This window comes from Eptesicus fuscus, chromosome 13 (genome assembly GCF_027574615.1).
Source record: "Eptesicus fuscus isolate TK198812 chromosome 13, DD_ASM_mEF_20220401, whole genome shotgun sequence".
Classification (NCBI taxonomy): domain Eukaryota; kingdom Metazoa; phylum Chordata; class Mammalia; order Chiroptera; family Vespertilionidae; genus Eptesicus; species Eptesicus fuscus.
Window position 1 is genome coordinate 68,541,206 of NC_072485.1, and position 22,474 is coordinate 68,563,679.

At 50.3% G+C, this 22,474-nt stretch overlaps 1 protein-coding gene across 1 annotated transcript in view; it reads right to left on the minus strand.

Annotated features, from left to right (window-relative positions):
- Positions 1-444: 444 nt before the first annotated feature.
- Positions 445-22,474, minus strand: part of CRY2 (cryptochrome circadian regulator 2) — a 29,998-nt gene continuing 7,968 nt past the window's right edge. The window contains exons 2-12 of the mRNA XM_008146774.3: positions 21,167-21,275; positions 18,676-18,818; positions 16,695-16,879; positions 15,838-15,926; positions 14,536-14,676; positions 13,059-13,370; positions 12,706-12,857; positions 12,381-12,583; positions 11,987-12,079; positions 10,709-10,853; positions 445-1,770 (exon numbers count right to left, since the gene is read on the minus strand). Of these exons, the coding sequence (XP_008144996.2) occupies positions 10,711-10,853; positions 11,987-12,079; positions 12,381-12,583; positions 12,706-12,857; positions 13,059-13,370; positions 14,536-14,676; positions 15,838-15,926; positions 16,695-16,879; positions 18,676-18,818; positions 21,167-21,275 (1,570 nt within the window). The 3' untranslated portion in view covers positions 445-1,770; positions 10,709-10,710. The remainder of the gene's footprint in view (positions 1,771-10,708; positions 10,854-11,986; positions 12,080-12,380; positions 12,584-12,705; positions 12,858-13,058; positions 13,371-14,535; positions 14,677-15,837; positions 15,927-16,694; positions 16,880-18,675; positions 18,819-21,166; positions 21,276-22,474) is intronic.

Here is a 22,474-nt window from a genome sequence, read left to right on the forward strand (position 1 = left end):
GCATCAAATAGGCAGGAGAGGGGCTCACCCTGATATTTGAAGGTGCTGCTAAATAAATACTGACCTGGCCCTAAGGCCTCTGGCTTTCTGTTTCTCAGACCAGCCCTTCCAGGCTTGCTCTAGTCCCCTTCTGGCAACAGTCCCCAGTTCTCTTTCCTCCTGGCTGGGGCTTAGGGAAAGGCTTTGAATACACGCTATCACCCGTGCCCTGCTCCTCCACAGGATTCCGGGACATTTCTAGTGAGGATGACATACATACAACAATTGGACTCCAGAGGCAGCTCTCTGGCTGAGCAAATCTCAGGAAGAAGCCTGTCAGTGTGCTGGACAGCTGACGGGGACGGGCCTGAGCCCGGGGTCTGGCCCCAGGACAGAGGACAGTGAGGGACAGGGCTGGGGCCCAGGGAGTTAACAGCTAGGAGGCTGGGAAAGGTCACAGGGAGGTAGAGGAGAAGGCCCAGAGGCCAGCTTAATTTTACATGTAAATATAAAAATCCAGAGGAATTAGCCTCTCAGTTATGAGTGCACGCGCGCGTGCACACACACACACACACACACACACACACACACACACACACACATTCATACTTTGTGGCTCAAGTGCAGGCCACAGGGTGGAAGAAAGACTTGCTGCAGCTGACTAGTCCTTCTTTCCATTATTTTTCTCAACACAGGCCTTCGACAGTGGGAGGTTGAAGTGGGAGGCAGACACTCCTGGAATGTAAGGACTTTGCTTCTCTGGGTCAAGCCTCCCGCCTGCTGCTTCTGGTGTGTTGATTGGTGTGCTGGGTGGGCTCTCTACTTAGACCTTAACCAACTGTGCCTGGCAGTCCCATCCCAGTCCATCTGCCTGGGTCCTTGGCATCCAGCTCCTGGCAGGGCTAACATGGCAGCCTGCAGAGCAGACTAGAAGGGCTCCTCTGGATGGGTGTCAGCTGACCTCAATGGCAGCACTGTGGTGCCCTGGAGTGTGGTCAGAGGAGCCAGGAACCTGGCCTCCTCCTGATGGAGGCCCTGGGTCTCCATGGTCAGCTCTGAGGCTGGCTCTCAGCTTCTAGGGAAGAAGCAGTGAGCGCTGGGTTACTATTTCTAACCTTAGGTTGGCAGCCCCACAAGGTGGATGCACTTCCTTCCTAGGCTCCGTCTACAGTACTGTGCACACAGGTACTGGCGTGCTCTGTGTGATGGAAAGTTTACAGATCTGTCCACAGCCTTGTGCTCTGTCCTAGATGCCGGAGGAAGGGTCTGGAGGACCCAGTGACAGGGAGTTTTTAAAAAAGAAAGAAACCAGGCCAGGGGACTGTGTCCAGGGTCAGGAGGAACTCAGCAAGGCTCTGGCCGCCTCTAGAATCCCATGTTCTGCATAAGAGCCAGAAATGTTGCCCTCCTGCTCCTCAGTCTGATATGAGGAGGGAGGGAGGAAGGGCTGGGGGAGGGGCAGATGCTGGAATCCCAGCTAGGGCCCTACTCTTCTGTTTAGACAAGGCAGGGACAGGTGGTGGCTGAAAATTACAGCCCTGACCTCTAACCTGGTGCCTGAAGGCTGAGGTGAAGCTGCTACAGGTACCTCTCCAGCCCAGGCAGTGTTCAGAATCACAAGAGTGTAAACAGATGCATGCACACGCAAATAGGCACACCATTCCTTCCTCTGCACGCACACACACACATCCGCTCGATCTGTCGATGATCAGCTTTTCTGCCGGTTGCTCTCTGCTGCCATGGTGGCTGTTCGGGCACCCAGGCTTTGCTCACGGAGCCACAGCGCTGCAGCTGAAAGAGAAAAACAAGTGCTAAAAGGAACATTCTGGAGGCTGCTCAGTTGCCCAGCGACACAAGCTCCCCTGTCTGCTGCTCTGGGGATGCTCAGACTGAGAACTAGGACGAGCGAACCACATGGGCCACAGAGCCCAGGGACAAGGTTGTTGCTGGGATGCCACTGGGTGTCTGAACACTTCCCCTCTGAGGAGGACAAGGAGGAGGAAGAGGAGATGGAGGAAGACAAGGCCATGTGAGGATCATATGAGGTCTTTGGGATACTGCTCGGATATGACAAGGGCAATTTCTGAATTGAGGCAGAAGTGGCTGCTGCCAGAAATGGAGAGTCAGAAAAAAATGGCTCAAAGAGAAGTCAGCCGATGACTGATTTTGAGGATGAAGGCAATGGCCGAGTTTAGGAATTTCCACATGTAGGTAACAGAACCCTGGTACTGTGCTAGAGGTTGAGGAGAGGAGAGAGGAGACACAAGGATGACTCATTTTAGAGAGTTATAACCTCGCTAGTCTGGGACAGAGGGAAGAAATGGCCTCGCGCCTTATAACAGAGGCCAGGGTAAGCCCGTCCTAATGCTGGGCTGCCTGTGTAAGTGGTCTGGTGTGTCTGAGAGTGTGCCGACACTCGGTGTTCTGTGCAAAGTCTGTACAGTGTAAACGCTGGTGAGGCAGATAAGAAGGCTTACTGGGCCTATGGGTCCTATACCAGGGTCCTCAAACTTTTTAAACAGGCCAGTTCACTGTCCCTCAGACCGTTCACTGTCCCTCAGACCGTTGGAGGGCCGGACTACAGTTTTAAAAAAACTATGAACAAGTTCCTATGCACACTGCACATATCTTATTTTGAAGTAAAAAAAAACACAAAATGGCAAAAACACCCGCATGTGGCCCGCGGGCCGTAGTTTGAGGACGCCTGCCCTATACACTTGTGCTATAGCTGAATCGTGTCTCCCCAAAATTCATGTTAAAGTCCTAACCTCAGAGTTTGACTGCTTTTGGAGATAGGGTCTTTAAAGAGGTAATTTAATTAAAATGAGGTGATTAGGGTGAGCCCTAACCCCATATGCCTAGTATCTTTATAAGAAGAGGAGATTAGGCCGAAACCGGTTTGGCTGTGGATAGAGCGTCGGCCTGCGGACTAAGGGTCCCGGGTTCGATTCCGGTCAGGGCATGTACCTTGGTTGCGGGCACATCCCCAGGGGGGTGTGCAGGAGGCAGCTGATCTGTTTCTGATGTTTCTCTCTCTGTCTCTCTCCCTTCCTCTGTAAAAAATCAATAAAATATAATAAAAATAAAAATAAAAAAAAGAAGAGGAGATTAGGACAGGGATATACACAGAGGGAAGGCCATGTGAAGACACAGGGAGGTGCCACCATCTACAAATGAAGGAGAGAGGCCTCAGAAAGCCCACCCTGCTGGTCCCCTGCATCTAAGACTTCCAGTCTCCCGAACTGTGAGAGAATACATTTCTATTGCTTAAGTCACCTAGTCTGTGGTACTTTGTTATGGCTGCCCAAAAACAACCCATTAACCCTGAGGAGATGGCCTCCATTTTTACAGATGAGATTGAAGCCAGAGAGGTAAATAAATTGCCCAAGACTGCAGCATTCAGAGATGGCAGAGCCAAGGCAGGCAACCTAGGCCTGGCTGACTCCAAACCTGTATGTTTACCACTGAGCAGTCTCTATCGTATAGTATTGCTCATTAAGACTTTTAGAGGAGCCCGGCCTGCAGAACTCAGTGGTTGAGCATCAACCTATGAACCAAGTCGCAGTGGGATTCCCACTTGGGGCACATGCCTGGGTTTCTGGATCAGTCCCCAGTAGAGGGCGTGCGGGAGGCAGCCGATCAATGATTCTCTCTCATCATTGATGCTTCTTTCTCTCCCTCTCCCTTCCCTCTGAAATAAATAAAAATATGTATTTTTTAAAAAGACTTTTAGAGGATAGAAAAAGAAGAAATCAACAGGGTGGCATGAAGACTAAATCCAAGCAACATACATGGAAGTTTGGATGTTAACAGAAAAGGAGAAATGCTGTCAGGACTCAAAGACACTGAACTCAGAATTTAACATTAGTCTTCCGACACATGCAACCCTTTCAAGACAAATGTTAAGTCTGGATTTATTATCAGAGAATTTCTCTGAAGCTGGTAAATTAAAGAGCAAATGTAGGAGTGGGCACCTGTATAGGTCAGTACTGAGTGCCTTATGCTTTAATATGTGTACTATTTTCAACAATTTTCCCTTTAAGCTTGTACGATAATAACTTAGTCATATATTTTCACTACAAATAAATGTTACTAAAGTGTATGTATGTTTATTGAAACATGCTGACTGTGTTATGTATTTCAGACACAGGTCTCTCTGGCCCCTGCTGTTAAGCCAGAGAGCTGGCTATTCTGCAACGAAAAGCTCCAGGAGAGTACACCACAACAGCTCTACCCCATACCTCCACTTCCTGTGTTTTCTTTCCCTTCAGGCATGGGGGAGAAAAACAGCGCTTGAGGACTCCTAGGACAGTGATGGGCAACCTTTTGAGCTTGGTGTGTCAAACTTCGCCAAAAAACTGAGCATAACTCGGGTAGCGTGTCACTTTGAGGAAAAAACATTATTTCGCAAATGTTTCATCCTCAGGAGCAGCAAATGTTTCATCCTTGGCATGCGGCCGCCTCAGTGGCTGCGTGTCATCAGAAATGGCTACGTGTGCCGAAACCGGTTTGGCTCAGTGGATAGAGCATCAGTCTGTGGACTGAGGGGTCCCAGGTTCGATTCCGGTCTAAGGGCATGTACATTGGTTGCGGGCACGTCCCCAGTGGGGGGGGTGCAGGAGGCAGCTGGTCGATGTTTCTCTCTCATCGATGTTTCTAGCTCTCTATCCCTCTCCCTTCCTCTCTGTAAAAAATCAATAAAATATATTAAAAAAAAAGAAAGAAATGGCTACGCGTGTCAGTGCTGACACGCGTGTCATAGGTTCGCCTCCACTGTCCTAGGACAAGGGCTCTTAGGCTGGGGTTCCTTTAGGGGCCCAGGGAGAGGCTAAGGGCAGTCCATGAAGACCCTGAACGTCTGTGCACATTTTTTTCTGTGAACAGGTGCAATTTTCTGGGGAGAGGCTCCATCCTTCATCAGACTCTCAAAGCATGGGTAACCCAGAAATGTTGAAGGACCAATGCCTAAGTTTAGAAGGTAAGGGGGTTAGATGCCCTCAGGTGTCTATAATGATAGCAATTCAGACTTATGTAGACTCAGCCATAATTTAGTTATGGGACGGGCTCATGAAGGGAGGTGGCAGTGTCCTGGCCCCAGGGACCCAAGTTCTTCGATGAGGGGTTAAAAAACACAAACATGGTAAACTGAGGTCTGGAAGAATCAGCTTGTCCTTGACTACAAAGCTAGTCCAAGGCCTGTTCAAGCAGTTACTCAAGGTGCAGGATCAGCAGACAACTAGATGGTCCCTGTGCTGTTGTTCTCAAGCTTTGACACAGGTTTGCAGATCGAGGGGTTGGGGAAACCAAATGAGGCCTTGCAGAAAAATGATGAGAGCAGCATGAAAGGAAAGGAAAGAAAAACCAGGGGAGAGGCACCAGGGGGAAAATCAACTCATAAAACATGCACTGAAAAAGCAATCTCTCGATTGCTCAACTCTCTCACTCTGTCATTAACACAAGAAACACAGAAGCAGCTGGAACACAAACTAAGGACTGCCTCCCCCAGTGTGCCCACTGTTTGTTAGAACGGCCACCTGGGTACTTGGGGCCTCACACCCCTTCCTGTCCATTTGATGCTAACAAGAAACCCAAATTTGTAAGTCCATCCTTTCCCCATCCAAGGATGGAGGGGTGGGCATGCATGAGCTTATGTCAGCAAAGGGTACCACACTGGCTCAAGGACTGCAGGAAACTTTGGAGCCTATAACCAAGTCTCAGGTGTCACCCTCTCCCCACCTACTGGTGAGACACAGTGCCCAAGAACTTGAGAGCGGCAGAGAGTTTGCCACCAGCTCCCAAGTCAGGAGCAGGGAAGCACAGAGGTGCAGCTGAGTCTGGATGGGGCTCAAGGCTGAGCTCTTAAGCTCAGTCTCATTCCTCATATCGTGCACCATACAAATCATACGCCAAAAGGGAGGGCCCTCAGTCAGCAGCCACCGAGTAAGTGCCAGGGAGAGTCCCAACTTCTTATCTGCAGGTCAGGAACTGAGAACCACAGAGTGAGGAGACTTGTGCGATGGCTCACGGAGTGGGGAGGTGGGGTGCAGACACTTCTCAAGGTGAATGTGAGGCCGGGGCTTTTTTCCTAAAACCACACCACCTCTCCTTGTGTGTACTATTTTACAGAGTGCCCAATGCCTTTCACATACATCACTCCATGTAAGGAGGGATCTGCATAAACAAGTGTCAAAAAGACTATGAAGAGATTCCCGAAGTCAGGGTTTCCTCAGTGAAGCCCCAGGGCTAACCATCTCTGGTGAACTGCCGAAGGGGGAGGGTGGAGGGGGAGAGGTGATCCCTGGCCATGAAGCTTTTGTATTGGATGGGGCTTCTCTCAACAGATCACTATGTACCAGCAGGAGACAAATGGATCATGTGAGCCATTCCCCCTATAGTAAAACGTTGGACCAAAAAGAAAAATCTGTACACAACTGAGGCTAATGGAATCCTGGCAGGCAGCAGCTTTGGGGGTCATGGGGTGGCAGCTGAAATGACAGCTATTGGGAGGCTGGCTTAGTTTTTAGTGTGGTGAACATTGTGAAATAAAACAAAATGCAGAACAGACACTGGTGTGGGTCTGAAGTAGGCATGGGACCTACTGATATGGGGGCACATTTTCCTACAGACCAGGTTACACTGTAAGTTACTGTCTGCCCAGTGAATGGCCACAGGCCTGAGGCATTAGAATAGAACCATAAAACTATAGTGTGCACAGGTGACTATGGCCTCCAAAGGTCCAGGATGGAGCCTTCAGGCTGGTAAACAATGATATTCACACCCCACAGCTTTATAAAGCATCTCAGAAAGACTACTAGACTAACTCAGTCACACAATTACTGACATAGAGGAGAGGGGACACGTCTCTCGCCTCTCAATCTAAAACTGTATCCACTTTGGCCATGAAACCACTGCTCTGCGACCCACTTAGCCCAGTGTGCTGGCTCTGACTGAAGAAACAGTAACACAGTCAAGGACACACTGAGAAGCATGTGTAAGACGGTAATACGATTTCCTTTGCATGGTGAATTTTACTTATTCAATGGCTTTTCACTTATGGTTTTTAATTTTATTTCCATAATGTGTTTTCTCAGTGGGTTTGGCAGGTGACAAGATGCTCTTTTACAGACGAGGATGCTGCAGATCTTTAGGCCCAGGAGCCATCACCAGTACACAGTGAAACACAAATGTACTCTTTTCTCTCAGGGCGTCCAAAGAACACAGGTGGTCTCCCCAGTCTGTCTTTTCCTCTGACCTCCTGGCCCCTACTTCCAACTAATTAGCCATGAGAAGGCCAGAGCAAATCTAGAGGATTGGTCCTTAAGATACCAATAGGCTGATGGACAATCTACTGGACTGTGAGGCAAGAAACAGGCACTGACCTCTACATGCCTGCAGTGTCACTGGGAATTGCTGCTACAACCTCTCAGCTGGCTTGCTCCCGCCCCCATTTCCTCTGTGGGTCTCAGCCCAATGCCTGGTCAATCTTCCAAAATTGCCAGTTTTGTCATTTCACTCTCCTGTTCCAAAAGCCTTTTGCTCCTAGAGAGTAAACCAAAGAATCACCTGCCTGACATTTAAGACACTCCATGATCAGACCCAACTATAACCTTATGTTCGTTTAAAATAATGATAACAATATCTATCATCATCATCATCATCATCATCATCATCATCATCATCATCATCATCATCCATAGCTACCATTTCCTTTGCAACATTTGTGTCTTATGCAACACTCCTGGCTCTGCACACTTCCTGGCTAAGAGAACCCAGATTTTGTTCAGTGGGTCATGGGCGTGGGCCTGGCAAAGGCATGGATCATGGTTGGTTTACGTCAGTGAGTCTCAAAGTTCATCCTAGAACAGCATCATCAACTGCTGGGAACTTGTCAGAAATGCAAATTCTAAGGTCCCGCCCCAAACATACTGAGTCAGAAACTCTGTGGGTGGGGCCCAGCAATCTGTGGCTGAACAAATTCTCCAGAGGATTCCATTGCTCACTCAAGTTGAAAAACCAATGGTCTACACTAATCTGGACAAAAGCAGGATTGTCTGCTTCCACCTTGGGGGTGGCTTTTTTACTTAGCTCTGGCTCATGAGACCAATGTGAAAAGCCGGGGAGGGTACTCTGAGAAAGCTTCTGTTTTCTTGATAAAATGAAGAGAGGCATCCACTCTATATCACATTTATATGTCTTACTAGAGGCCCGGTGCACGAAATTCGTGCACGGAGGGGGGTTGTCCCTCAGCCCAGCCTGTACCCTCTCCAATATGGGACCCCTTGAGGGATGTCCGACTGCCTGTTTAGGCCCGGTGGGATCGGGCAGTCAGACATCCCTCTCACAATCCAGGACTGCTGGCTCCCAACTGCTTGTCTGCCTGCCTTCCTGATTGCCCCTAACCGCTTCTTCCTGCCAGCCTGATCACCCCCTAACCACTCTGCTGCCAGCCTGTTTGCCCCCAACTTCCCTCCTCTGCCAGCCTGGTCACCCCTAACTGCCCTCTCCTGCAGGATTGATCACCTCCAACTGCCCTCCCTTGCAGGCTTGGTCCCTCTCAACTGCCCTCCCTTGCAGGTCGGGTGCCTCCCAACTGCCCTCTCCTGCTGGCCATCTTGTGGTGGACATCTTGTGTCCACATGGGGGCAGGATCTTTGACCACATGGGGGCAGCGATATTGTGTGTTGCAGTGATGATCAATCTGCAGATTACTCTTTTATTAGATAGGATAGAGGCCTGGTACAGGGGTGGGGGCCAGCTGGTTTGCCCTGAAGGGCGTCTGGGATCAGGTGGGGGTTCCCTTGGGGTGTGGGACGGCCTGAGCGAGGGGCCTGTGGTGGTTTGCAGGGCGGCCACGCCCCCTGGCAACCCAAGCAGAGGCCCTGGTATCTGGAATTTATTTTCCTTCTACAATTGAAACTTTGTAGCCTGGAGCAGAGCCAAGCCTGGGGCTCCCTTCGAGGCCGGCAGCCATTTGTTTTGGGGTTATAATTGAAACTTTGTTGCCTTAAGCGGGTGGGCCCGGCCAGGGTGTGTGGAAAGCTTTGCTTCCCCTGTTGCCGGTGGCAACCCTGGCCTGCTCTCTCAAGCTCCATTCTGCTGCCATTTGTTTGAATTTGTTTACCTTCTATAATTGAAACTTTGTAGCTTGAGTGGAGGCTTAGGCCTGGCTAGGGCAGGCGGAAAGCTTGGCTTCCTCTGTTACCTAGGAAACCTTGCTCTCTGTGGCTGTAGCCATCTTGGTTTGGGTTAATTTGCATATTCGCTCTGATTGGATGGTGGGTGTGGCTTGTGGGTGTGTTGGAGGTATGGTCAATTTGCATATTTGTCTATTATTAGATAGGATGCTCCTTTTCACACGCCTGTTGGCAACTATTTCATGCTGAATTTCAAGCTTCCTGAGCAACCTTGATCTAGACATTTAACCTCTCTGTTCTTTGGTCTTCTCACCTAAAAGTCGGAATATCAGCCCCCCAAGTTTCAGATTTGTAAAACGGGATGAACTTTGCTTAGTATCACCGGGCTAAGAGATAACTGAGAGAGCAGTATCTAAGGCTGCTGGTGCTCCTAGAACAAGATAGCAAAACTCTGTCCACCAGCAAAGAGCCTGGTGGGGCAAAGGGCACAAGCATCAAACACTTGCTGTCTCACCACATTCAAGCCTGGATGCTCAAACCAGCGGGCCCTGCCCAGCCCTGAGGCAGAGGGGTTTGGGAATAAGAATCAATGGGCTCCGTGGAGTGGAGCCAATCACCCTCCAATCTCATGGTACGTAAGGAACAGCCTGAGATGATGACTCAAAGAGGACAATAACTTACATTTCTCCAAGAAAGGCACAAAAGGCTCTTCCTGCTCTAGGGAAGGAGGAAGCAGGTTTGCTTTTTTAAAAAAAACAACTTTCAGGCCCTGACGGGTTTGGCTCAGTGGATAGAGCATCGGCCTGCGGACTGAAGGGTCCCAGGTTCGATTCCGGCCAAGGGCATGTACCTTGGTTGCAGGCACATCCCCAGTAGGAGGCGTGCATGAGGCAGCTGATGGATGATTCTCTCTCATTGATGTTTCTAACTCTCTATCCCTCTCTCTTCCTCTCTGTAAAAAATCAATAAAATCTATTTAAAAAAAAAAAAAAAAAAAACAACTTTCAGGAGGTTTCCAAGAAAGATGAATGCTAACAGGAAAGCACACAGCCAAAGCCATAAGGAAAGTGAGAATGGAGGAGTGGCTATAAGAGGCATGGAAGAGGGGGGCTCAGGGCACTAGGCCTTAGGGGGCGGCTGGGCTGAGTGAGCCTTTCTTCTGAAGGCAAGTGCTGCCCTCCCCTGGCCTAAGAACATAGCCCATGGGGTGATGGCAGAGGGGCCTGGAGCATCCTCAGACCCTGCCTCAGGGCCCGTTCTCCCACAGCTTCACATCCGGGTCTCTGCTTTCTTTTTGTTAGATTTGACTCACTTTGAAAAGTAGAAAGAGCCCCCCGCCCCCTGAATTTTTTCCCTTTAGCTGGCAAAGAAAGAGCTTTACTTTAAAAATTCTTTTAAATTTTAGAAAGTATAGAAGTTAGAATGGTTGACTTTTTGAACTGAAATTCTAAAAAATCATGCAGCTCCCTCCCACCAACTTTTAATCTAGTTTGCTGGGTTTTAACCTTCAGTTAGAAGGGAAGTAGTTTTCCACACCTACCCCACCTCTCTCCCACCTTCCCTCCTGAAGCTGAATGTCCGTAGCTGCCACTCACTCTCAGACATCCCTGCTCGGCAGCTCTGGGGCGGGCAACTCCGCCACCCTGGCCCGTTTGCTGAGTTCTTCACCAGGCGGCTCCTCAGCTGCTTCCAGTTTGCGTTTGGGGGATGCTGGGCCACCACTGGGTAGTGGTTTTGGGCCTGTGGGGAAGAGGTCAAAGTGTCACACAGGCTGTGTGTAGATGACCTGAAACCTTGTAGTGATAGCTTTTTAGAGGCAGGGAGCCTGTCACCAATGCAATGCGGCTCCTCAGGCCTAACCCCTGCCCTTCCTTTCAGCAATGACCTCTCCTGGAAACATTCAGGGAGAGCACAACCAGGCCTGTTGGCAGCAGAGCCAGCTTTTGGGCCCCAAACCTCCGGGCTGCAGGCCTGATTTGGCCTGTCTGCTGTCCTTGCTCTGAAGGTGAGGAATTCCCTCTGCGACCCTGGATGTGCCTCCTGAAGCAGGAATGAGCAGTGTTCTGGCCAGCCTTGCTGAGCAAACTAGAAAAGGTGCTGGAGTTCTTGCCAGTCTCACCTCACTGATCTTCACCCCAGAGCCCAGGAAGGAGGATAAGAATGCGGCAAGTCTGCTCTCCTTTCCTGCCACCACTGGGCCATGCTGCCATCGCCACCGTCTAGCCTCCCTGTACTCCTGCCCACACTGTCCCACCCCACAGCAGGCAGAATGCGCTTTGTAAAACATAAATCAGGTCATGCCCCACCCTGCTGACCACCCGCCAGTGCCTTCTCGGGGTACTGATGACAGAATCGGAATGCCCCTTGTGGACACCAAGCCTACACAAAGCTACTCCTGCTCCATCTCATCCTCATTGCTCTCATTCCAGATTCCAGCTCCTCACTTTGGACATGCCAGCCACACTGGCCTCCCTACTTTTGTTCCTTGAATGGACTAAGCTCATTCTTATCTCAGACTTTTCTTGCTTTTCCCTTTTCTGGGAAAACTCTTCTCTGTTCTTGGAAAGGCTGGCCCTGCTCACTACTTGATCCCTGTTGAGAGAGGTGCTCCCTGATTACTCCGATCTAAGCTAACCCGAAGTAACCCCCCTGCCCCAGCCTCTCTTATCAGGTCACTCAATTTCCTTTTCCCAGCACTGTCATCTGAGAAGATCTGCATGGCTCCTTTACTCTGTCTGCCCCAGGGGCACTAGAAGCTCCACTGGGGCACAGATTCATTCTGGCCTTTGTCATCAGCCCTCAGTGACAGAGCTGGTGGTGGTCCTGAGTGCCCTCGGGATGGGCAAGGTCGCAACAGGCCAGCTGCTACTCACCTGCACTGCTCATGCTCCCAGTCCGGCTCGAGCTGGGCTCTGCCACTGGGTTGCTGAGGTCTTCCATGCAGGACGGGACGGACGCCAGCAGACCTGGGAGAGAGGCAGAACACACTCTCACAGGACTGCAGAGGGCTGCAGGGTGAAAACAAGGTGGGGGGTTCTGGGCCATGACACTGAGGTTCCATCTCTTCCCTGACTACTCAGAGGCCTGATCCAGCCCAGCGTGCAGTGTCCTGTGCCCCAAAAGTCAAGTCAATGTAACAGCCTGGAAGACAGCACTCAGTCTCCCTGGACAAATATCTGGAAATCCCTCTCTAGGCCCCCCGAGCCTGCAGGTGCTGCCCTTCCTTTCAGTGACCTGGGGGCTGGCAGGGGAGTAGGGGCTCCTTACAGAGTCCCCGGTAGCGAGAGAGCTGCTGGTAAATCTGCTTCATTCTCTCAATGTTGAGCCGGCTGGTCTCCGCATGGTTGACAATGGGCCGTGGGTAGTCCACACCGATGATGCACTTGGCTGCCTTCTGAATCGACTCTGGGGCATTCCAGGGCTCATAGATATATCGAGAGGGGAACCCCTTCAATTTGGGCAAGTATCGCCTGAAAAATACACACCAGACAACCCATCAGAACACCGGACCCTCCTTCAAAGGGTCAAGGGTATCCTGTCCTAGGAGGAGGCCAGAGTGGCCAGTGTCCAGAGAGCTGGTCTACATCCTCACCTGATGTAGTCGCCACTGGGGTCCGTGCGACGGCCGAAGCCCACAGGGCAGTAGCAGTGGAAGAACTGTTGGAAGAAGGCACTGCAGGACAGCCACATCCAGCTGCCTGCGTTCACGCTGAAGTCTGCGTCCAGGAGCAGCTCATCAAACACCTAGATGGGGCGGGTGGGACTTCAGCCGACCTGGGTACCGACTGCCATGGTTCTCCCCAAGCCACCACATGCCCCATGGAGAAGAGCCAAAGCCCTTCTGCTGGAAGGCTTGGAGGGGATATCCTGGACCCAGGGATCCCACCCCATCCCCCAGCCCAGAGGGGGGCTGCCCTTGGCCGGGCTCCACGGAGAGGCACTCACCCGGACCCCGCTCTCCCAGCTGATCCAGAGGTCCCCGCGGGTGAGGAAGCAGGCCACAGCGTGCCGGGCCAGGTGGTGGATCCAGCCCTCCTGCCTCAGTTGGGTCATGATGGCGTCAATCCAAGGGAAGCCTGTCTTGCCCTCGGCCCATTTGGCCAGGGCCTCAGGGTTGCGGTCCCAGGGGATCTGGATGCAGATGGGGTTCCCCTCCATGCGGTCAAACCTGGGATTGTTGGTGGCTGCCGTGTAGAAAAACTCTCGCCACAGGAGTTGCCCAAACAGGGAGAGGGGGGGTGTGCTGTTCCGCTTCACCTGGGGGTGGGAAGAGCCCGTGGATATAAATGGTTGCTCAGCTCTCATCACGTGCCCCCAGACCTCTCCCACAAAGGAATTCAGAGCTGCCATGAACCTGGTTGCTCCAAACTCCCTAGACATGTGAGGGACTATCCCCTCCCAAGCATGTCAATCAGCGGGCCCCGAGTTTGACATGCTTGTGATGTGCACAGTGTGCCCGCAGGCTGAACCCAGGCCTGGCTGTGCCCTGCTCTGAGCAATGAGAATGGCTGCAGAGAGGTGGGCAGAGGAAAAGGATATCACTGCCAAACTCCACACTGGGAACCAAACTCCCCAGACTGGCTCATAATCCTCATCCTCGGGGGCCCATGTGGCTCGGCTTTCTAAAACGTCAAAGGGATTTTCTCATCACCACATATAAAAACTGCTCAGTCTAGATTTTGGTTACATTAGTTATATACAATAGACTGGATCTGGGACCATGAGGAAACTAGAAGATCAGACCTTCAAGCTAATAATGATTTTCATAAAATCAGAAGATTACCCACTAAACCATCAAAAGCCACCCTGTGCCACAGAATCCTGATATTGGCAAGGACGGGGTGATGTGAAACAACACAGATGCTGAATAGTTGTTGTGCTGCCCACTCTGTCTGGGGGCACTACCACAGGATCTGCCTTCGGTCTGTATGGCACAACCTGCATGCAGCCCTCCAGGCCATCTCATCACTGATGGGCAGCAGCCACTCCTGAACTTCCCCTTTTGATGCTCTGGACACAAGCCCAAGAGGGCCACTGTGCTCTTCAGCTGAGGATGGGCTCAAGCTTCGTCCTCCTGCCTCCCACCCTCACTGCTCGCCCCTGTCCACCTGCTGCCAGCAGATCTGCCACCTCTATGGACACACTGAGGTCGGCTTTCTGCCTGTCCTGTTCTACCTGGTAACCTCGATTTTATGTGGATCAGCAGTTTGGGTTGTGCTCAGCTCCGCAGGTTCTTGAATGTGGTCTCTTCCCCACCTTCTCTGACACAATGCTCACTTAAGCACCTCCAGGATCCACAACCCAGTCCCCACCCCCAGGACGGGAGGCAAGACCCCTTTTTAGGGTGACTGCATGGCCTGGAAGGCCCTGATCCAAGCTGCTGCAACTGGGAGCGGACGGGCTGCCCTCGCTGGGTGCTCACCTTTTTATACAGGTCCCACAGGCGGTAGTAGAAGAGGCGGCAGGAGAGGCAACCAAAGCGCAGGTAGGGGCTGAGGCCTGTGGGGCTGGCCAGCAGGGAGTTGGCGTTCATTCGGGGTCTCTCATAGTTGGCAACCCAGGCCTGCATCAAAAGAGAAGGTGAAGAAAGGAAAGGCCTGATGTTACAGAGGAAAAAACTGAGGCACTAGGTGGTTAAGGTCACAGAACAGAAAGCCAGGAGCCAGGACTGGAACACTGCACACATTTCACCCTTCATGCTAGTAGAATTTTCGATGGGACCACCCTTAGACCAAACAAGGAGGCCCAAGTTCTTGTCCTGACTCTGCTACTTAACTTGTGGGATGATGGTGAACAAGTTTCCTTCCTCAGCTACATATCTATTAAATGAGAGCACATTTCCCACCTCCTGAGGATGAAATAAGATGACAGACTTGAAAGACTCCTGTAGGCACAGAATGGTCTGTGATTAAACAGAAGAAAGAAAAAAAGGCTTCCACTTTACAGAAAAAAATATTCCACTCATGTCACAGGGCTGCTGAGGCTGCTGCTGCATTGGGGCTACCCAGGGACAAGTCTATAAACTAGCTGCAGGGAGCAGGAAACGAGGAGCTGACTGCTCTGTCATGAGCACCCTAGTGCCAGGGGGTGGGGGCCAGGTGCCAATGTTAAGGAGTGCCTCTGGGACCTTGGCCCCTTTCCTTCCCCTTGCTAATTCCCACTTCACTGGGAGGCACGCCTTTGTTCTCTGTGTCCAAGCAAATAGAAATCCATGCCTTGAAGAGGACCCAGAAAAAGGTGGGGGGCACATACACACAAAATAATTAATCTTATGAACTTTCCTGATCCAATACCCTCTTAGGAAGGCGAACATGCCCACAGATGAAAGAAAGCACTCTAACAAAAGTTTTAGAATCACATCGAACGAGATCTTACTCTACCACTTACTATGTGACTTTAGGCAAGTTTCATAATCTCTCTAAGCCTTAATTTCCTAATCTACAAAATAGAGAGCTGAACACCTACCTCATAGGGCTGTTGAAAAGATTAAAGTAATGCAAGCAGGTACTTAACCCAGATCTGCTCAGCCCAGTGCCCAGCAGGTGGGAAGCACCCACAAATGGTAGCTGCTATTGTTGCTGCTGTTGCTATGGCCATCAGGAAGACTTTTTATTTTTCAACCACTGTGAGCTAAGAGGCGCCAAGAGACATGAACCTACCCCATGCTCCCCACTGCATGGGTGCCAGCATCTGAAGTTCTGGGTCTCAGAAATGGGAACCATACCTTCCGTTCCAAGTGCTTATCCAGGCGGGCCAGAGCTTCTGTCTCTCCTCCTTGCCAAACAGCTGGGCCAAGTCCTTCAGTGGGGAACCCTACAGGGGAGGAGCAGGTCAGAGGCTTGGAGGTCAGCCTTTCCAGTGTTAGCTCAGCAGATCTTGGTCTGCTCTTTGAGCTTTGCAAGCTGAACCGTGGGGTTCTTGCTGCTACTGGGGCTGAGGCCATTCTTAATGTTCCAGTGCTTTCTAGGTCATCCTGGTTCTCTTCCCACTGTGACTTTGTCCTCTCCTCTCCCTTGCCTTCCCATCCCAGCTACCCTTCCTTCCAGGCAGATGAGAGCAATCCTGGACTACTCGCAGTATTTAGGTGAGAAAGCTAACTTTGTTCAGATACCAAAAAAAGCGGGGGGCGAGCGGGAGGTTTGGGGAGGAAGGGGTAAGAGAGAAAGGGTGTTGTAGTCAGTAACCCGAGAGACTGAGAGACCCTCCCCTTCAACAGAAGCAATCTTAGCTATTTTGGTATTGAAAGCCCACTGATGCCAGCACCAGACTGTGCCTACATCATTTCAGAGGGAAAAGTACAAAAAACAGAAGCATCAACTAGAAACATAAGATTATTTATGAATGGGGGGGGGGGGGGAAGATTACTTATGTGTACGAACAGAAAAAGACCAGAAGGACATATTCCAAAATTAACAGTGGTTATCTCTGAGTGATTGGAAATACTGATTGTTATCCCCATTTTCATTTCTCTGTATTTTCTAAATTGTCTATAATAACATGCGTTACTTTGAAAAAGAAGGAAAAAACCAATAGGTATTTCACAAAAAAGGAGGTGCTGGCCTAAGAGGCAGGAGCACGCACCCAGCTCCTCCAGGGAGGGCACGCCATAGGTTTCGTCATGGTTCTCCTGGATCTCGGCCGGGCAGCTCTCCATCTGATGTCTGGTCAAGGAGGCCACAGGTTTCTTGGGCAGCTCCATGCGGCTGATGATGGCCTGAAAGCGCTTGTAGGTAAGTGGTGGCTTCTGTCCATTTAGTTCAATGATCCTGGGAATCCCAAAGTACACTTAATGTCACTCACAAGGCCTTTCATTTCAGGTCCCCTGCCCACCCAGATAAGAAGAGCCCAGCCCCAGCTGGTTTGGCTCAGTGGATAGAGCATCAGCTTGTGGACTGAAAGGTCCCGGGTTCGATTCCAGTCAAGGACACATGCCTGGGTTGCTGGCTCAATCCCCAGTAGGGGGTGTGCAGAAGGCAGTCGATCAATGATTCTCTTTCATCATTGATGTTTCTAGCTCTCTCTCCCTCTCCCTTCCCTTCCTCTTCTTCTTTTTTTTTTTTTTTAAAAAAGAAGAAGAGCATAGACTTCAAAGGCTTGGAGGGTACCTTTCCTTATCTGCTCGTAGGTCCTACCCCTAAGTAGAAAGGAGAGGCAAGGGCAGCTACGTCTCCATTTTACCGAGCAGGAAATGAAGCCCAGAGTGCTGGAGCAGGTGCCTCAGGTAATGGAGCAAGGCAGGGCCAAAGCTGGGACTCAATCCTAGGTTCCCTGGTCGACGTGGAGCCGCCTAAAGACAGACTGACCAGATCTCTCTAATCTCAGAAAAATCCCCATTAGCCTTCTTGATACTCGGCCTGGTTGTCCCAGCCATAGGAATCCCCGTGGACCTTCCTCTATATCCCGGCAGAGTAAGCCTTGAGGAAGTTCTTTGATAAGGGCTGTAAATGTGTTCCTTTGTGGGACAATCATTCCCTTGTTGGCCCGCATTTTCTAGAACAAAGAGGTGCAGAACAGCCTCTCCCCCCTAAACCAGAGACTGGGGCTGGGGTTATTAATAGCAACAACTAATACTTAAAGGGTATTTGCAGTTTACAAAGTATTTTTTCACGAACAAGAGAAACAGCTGTACTCAGGTAATAAGAAAAGATATAGGAGAGTGGAGAATTGAGGCTGTTTATATAAAGATGAATTGGGATGGGTTAGAGCCAGATTCCCGGGGCTGTTGTTGACCAAGAAGCAGCTTACGCAAACCACCTGGGGGTGGTGAGTTCATTTCTCAGTACGGCTCTCTCTCCTCCTCTAGTGGAGATAAGAGGCTGGCTGCAGGCCCCGCAGTACCTCCCCACTCCTCCTCCGCAAGTGGCAGAAGGAGGAGTTCCACACCCAGCACCTCCTCCAGAGAGCTCAGCTCACGTGCAGAGCTATGTGACCCGCCTTCTGGCAGCTACCCACTGGGTTGGGGAGAGGGAGGTGGAGAGAAGCAGCAACAGCAGCAGCAGGAGGGTGACAGCTCTGCCAGGGAAGGGGAGGAAAGGGTTTCCTCCTAGAATCTCTGAAAGCACAGAGGCCTGTCCCCAGGGAAGGAGGCCACTCTAGTTATCAGCTCTCTGCAGGGATCTCTAAATGCCTGACCTGGAAAACCAGATAGACAGGGGAGCCTAGGGAACTTGTACTGGGTACAGAAACCGGACCTCTAAGAACAGAGATCCTATGGGAGGGGTAACATTTAGTGTCCACTGAGGTCAGAGGGCAGCCTTTGAGGAGCAGGACTGGAGTTGGGAGTATGAGGAGTGGATGGGACTGGAGCATATTAGGAGCAGGTCTGTGAAGACCTTCAGTGGGGATCCTCACCGCTTCATCTCTTGGACCTAAAGAGCCTCTTTGCACCCAAGTCAGGTAAAGCTCTCTGTGACCTGTTCTACAAACCCAAACTCTGGTCCATTTTCCTCCAGCTTCTAGAAAACTCCATACATCATGTGTTAGGCGGCTCTATTGCTAAACTGCCCTGAGTTCTGCTCAGCAAGGGCACAAATCACCAACTCCCCTGGGGCCTATCTCTTACCTGTCCAGGTCATAGAGAGTATGAGAGTTCTCAGTCACCACCTCCACACCAGCCTCCTTGGCCATCTTCATGATGGCGGCATCCCGCTCTTTCCCAAAGGGTTCAGAGTCATATTCAAAGGTCAAGCGGGTCACCCCCCATTCCTGTGGAGAGAGAATCTGTTACACTAAACACTGTGTGGGGAGGAGGGGGAAGCTGGGGGCTGGGTGCTAGGTGCTCAGTTCCATCCTGGGAAGGAACAGAGCAAGTGTGGAGACCTGTCAGAATGGGCTGCAGAACACACTAGGGTCAGTGATTTGAACTGGAAAGTAAACCGCGTGAGGTTCACAAGGTTTGAGGACAGGCCTTTGAGGTGAGGCCAACGGCACAAGCACCTCTGAGCTGGAGGCTAGTGGTCTCTGTGGAGTCAGGAGAGGTGGGTAGCCCTGTGCACTTGCTGTATCATTGCAGTAGGAGAATGCAGCAGGAGGCTAGAAATACATTGCTCTTAGGGGAGCCCTGTCCCAGCAAGAGGCACTGACTCACTGGTGGAAACAGTGGAGGATGGGATTGCCTCCTCCCTCCTGCTCGGCAGGCCTTTCCCAGAGCTCCTCACAGCCCTGCAAACTTCTGGCCTAGTTTTCTTGGCAGACTTGTACTATGTGTAGTGGTTTCCACAGCAACACTCCTGAGGCCAGCAGCAAACAGAGCTAATAAACTCCAGCTCTGAGTCGGGAAGGAGGAAAAAGCCTTAGTCCAGAGGTCACAGAAATCAAACCAGTCAGGCCACATGTTAAAAAAGAAGGGAATTCTTTTCTAAGTATTTACTTATTTTCTGATAGAAATTTCTAGATTTTCTAGCCATGTTGAAAGAAAGCTTGCCTTGTACAGATAACCCACAGAGCATGCAACTTAGCAGAAAGAAAACCATATTCTAACCAAAGTCTCTGGTCATGGTGTATTAAAACTGTCAACCCCTTGGGGCAAATGTCCTGCCATGCACAGGCTGGTCTGGTCCTGACTCAGTCCTGCCTGGGGTGTGGGTCCTGAACAGGGTGGTTATCCTTGTCCAAGGATAATAGCACTAAACATTTATGAAGCCCTACTATGAGCCAAGTACCAGGCTTCGCAGTTCATACAGATTACATTGTTAAATACTCATTACCTTGTGGATAACAGTAAAGTACTATTAGATGACACCTTCTTTGACTTTCTCCTTCAATATGATTCTTCTGCACCTTGCCCTTTTCCATCACAGCGTTTATTATATGGCAGTGAGGTTGCCCATTACCTGTCTGTTTACCCGATTAGAGTGTGAATTCTCAGAGCAGAAACCATGCTGTCTCATTCATCATTACCCTAGTGCCTAGCATGGGGCGTAGTACATAGCAGAAGATCAATCTTCTTTGAATGACTGATCTGTGTTTCTGGGATGTACTAGGTTGGCCTTGGCTGTGCTGGGAGAGAGGGGGGCAATGCAGAGAGAGATGAGTGGCAAATGTTTAATGGTGTGGACGTTAAGAACACAACTTTGAGTCAGAGAGCCTGGGCTCGAATCCTAGGTCACCATTTCCTAGCTTCATGACTGTGAAGTTATAGTTTCCTCACCTGTACAGGAGGGATAGCAGCACTTCCCTCTTAGGGCTGCTGTGAAAAATAAGTGAATGAATGTATGTAAAGCACTTACGTAAAACAGTGCCTGACTCATAGTCAGCCCTGAATGAAAGGTGGCTATTATCAACACTGCGTGCTTTGTATATGTGCATTTGTGGGGAGGTGAAGTGAATGATGAAGTGTTTACTGAGCTGCTTGCCTGGACATTAAACCTTTCCTCCTGTCTTGTCCCCCAGAAAGAGTAGGAAGGAAGTTGGGTGGAGAGGGGCCTAAAAACAATGTGGGTGCTGAGGATGAGGGGAGACTACCCTAGAGCCCTCTGTCCATGAGTACTTTTGCCTCTGTTTGGACTTTAAAATGAGCTTTATGAAGGACTGGGGGAGAAGAAGTGGGCTGGCTATCTGATACAGCAAACAGGCCTGTGTGGTACCCACATGAAGATGTGATCAGCCACTTACCCCAGGGGAAGCAGGGAAGCTCCCTCAGAAAGGCTGACTCTTTTCCCAATTAGCAGAGCAAAGAAAGACAGGAAACGCCCCTTGCTGAACAGGAAACCTCGCCCTCAGACTCCTGGCGTGGGAAGAGCCCTAATGAATCTTGCAGGCTTGAGCCAAGGAAACATCCAAGGAAGCATCCGGGGTGGAATAACTTGCCACATCCCATGTCTGGACTGAGCTGGGAACTTTCCAACAAGACACTGGTTACACCGAATTTTTTCCTTAACACAGTTTCATTCTGTCGGCAAGCTGACCGGCTGCCTTTGTTCCAACTCCTCCAGCAGCGGTCAGACCAGCCCTGACTGTTTCCATTTCCTCGGTCACAATATCATCTCTTTCAGTTTGGGGGAAACCCTAGGGAGCGGACTCCCACTGTCTTCTCTCAGACTCTGCACACTTACCTTGAAGAGCCTTGGGAACACGTCCGCTGGCTGTCCCCGGACTACAAACAGGCGGGAGTTCAGTTTCCTTAAACTTGTGTCCAAATCTTCCAGGGACTGAAGTAAGAACCTGCAGAGCCCACAGAGGCCTTGTTAGTGGTAACATCATACAGTATGGCTCTCTTTCCTAACCAAGCCGGGAGAAGCTGGCCCACTGTTTACGCCAAACAAGTAGCATCATTAATACCAGGACCGAGAGGCCTAGGGGCTAGGTCAGCAGTGATATGGCAGGAGATCAACTGAAATTCTGGTTTTGCCCCTTACTAGCCACATGACTTCAGGCAGTTACTTAACCTCTTTAGCTCATTTTCTAACCTGCAGTGTGGAGTTGATGTTAGTGCCTCTCTAACATCAACTATAGAATTGTTAAGAAATGAAAATCAAATAATGCATGAAAAACATTTAGTACAGTGCCTGGCATAAAGAAAACCTGGGTTAAATGTGAGCTGCTTCTATTCTTGTTGTTTCTCTGTAATCAGAAGCAAGTCACTTCTGCCCTCTCAGCCTCAGGCCGTGTGTAAATACCCACTCATCACAGGGCTATGAGAATCAAAAGGGAGAACAGATGAGAAAACCATCAGAAAAACAAGTGCAATAGGGTAGTAGGGAAGGCTGAGGTCCTATTAGCAGACTCTGCATTAGCTCTGAAAAATCCTACCTACCCGGATCCAACAGCTGCCCTGCCTTCTGCGGTCATGCTTTGGGCTGCATGCATGTCTACTGCCACAGCCCCACAGCCTGGGCGGGGTCCCCACTTGCCAGGGTTTTGTTTGGCAGGTGGTTCACTCTCCAGGGTTCTGGCCACCAGGTTCTCATCCAGAGGGAGAAGGCCTTAGAAGGTACCCCTTTATAGGATATCCTCGTATGCTTTCGGGGATGGAGATTGGGTTGGGGTAAGGAACTCCAGATACTCAAGTCACCTAGCCTGAGATCTTTCATCAAGGGAAAGGAAAAGAAAATAAGAATTTGTTGAATGCTTTCAGTGGTTTTAAACATTTATTATTTATTTATTTATTTATTTATTTATTATTTATTGTTGTTAATTCTCGCCTAAGGATATTTTTCATTGATTTTTTTTTTTTTTTTTTTTAAATTTTAACCAGGGTCTGAGCCAGGAAGGAGCCTGCAACTAAGGTACATGCCCATGACTGGAATGGAATCTAACCCGGGACCCTTTGGTCCACAGACCAAACCAGCTAGGGCTAAAATTTTTTTATATGACCACAAAAATTTACTAGCTGTTCCGCTAGGCCCGTGGTCGGCAAACTA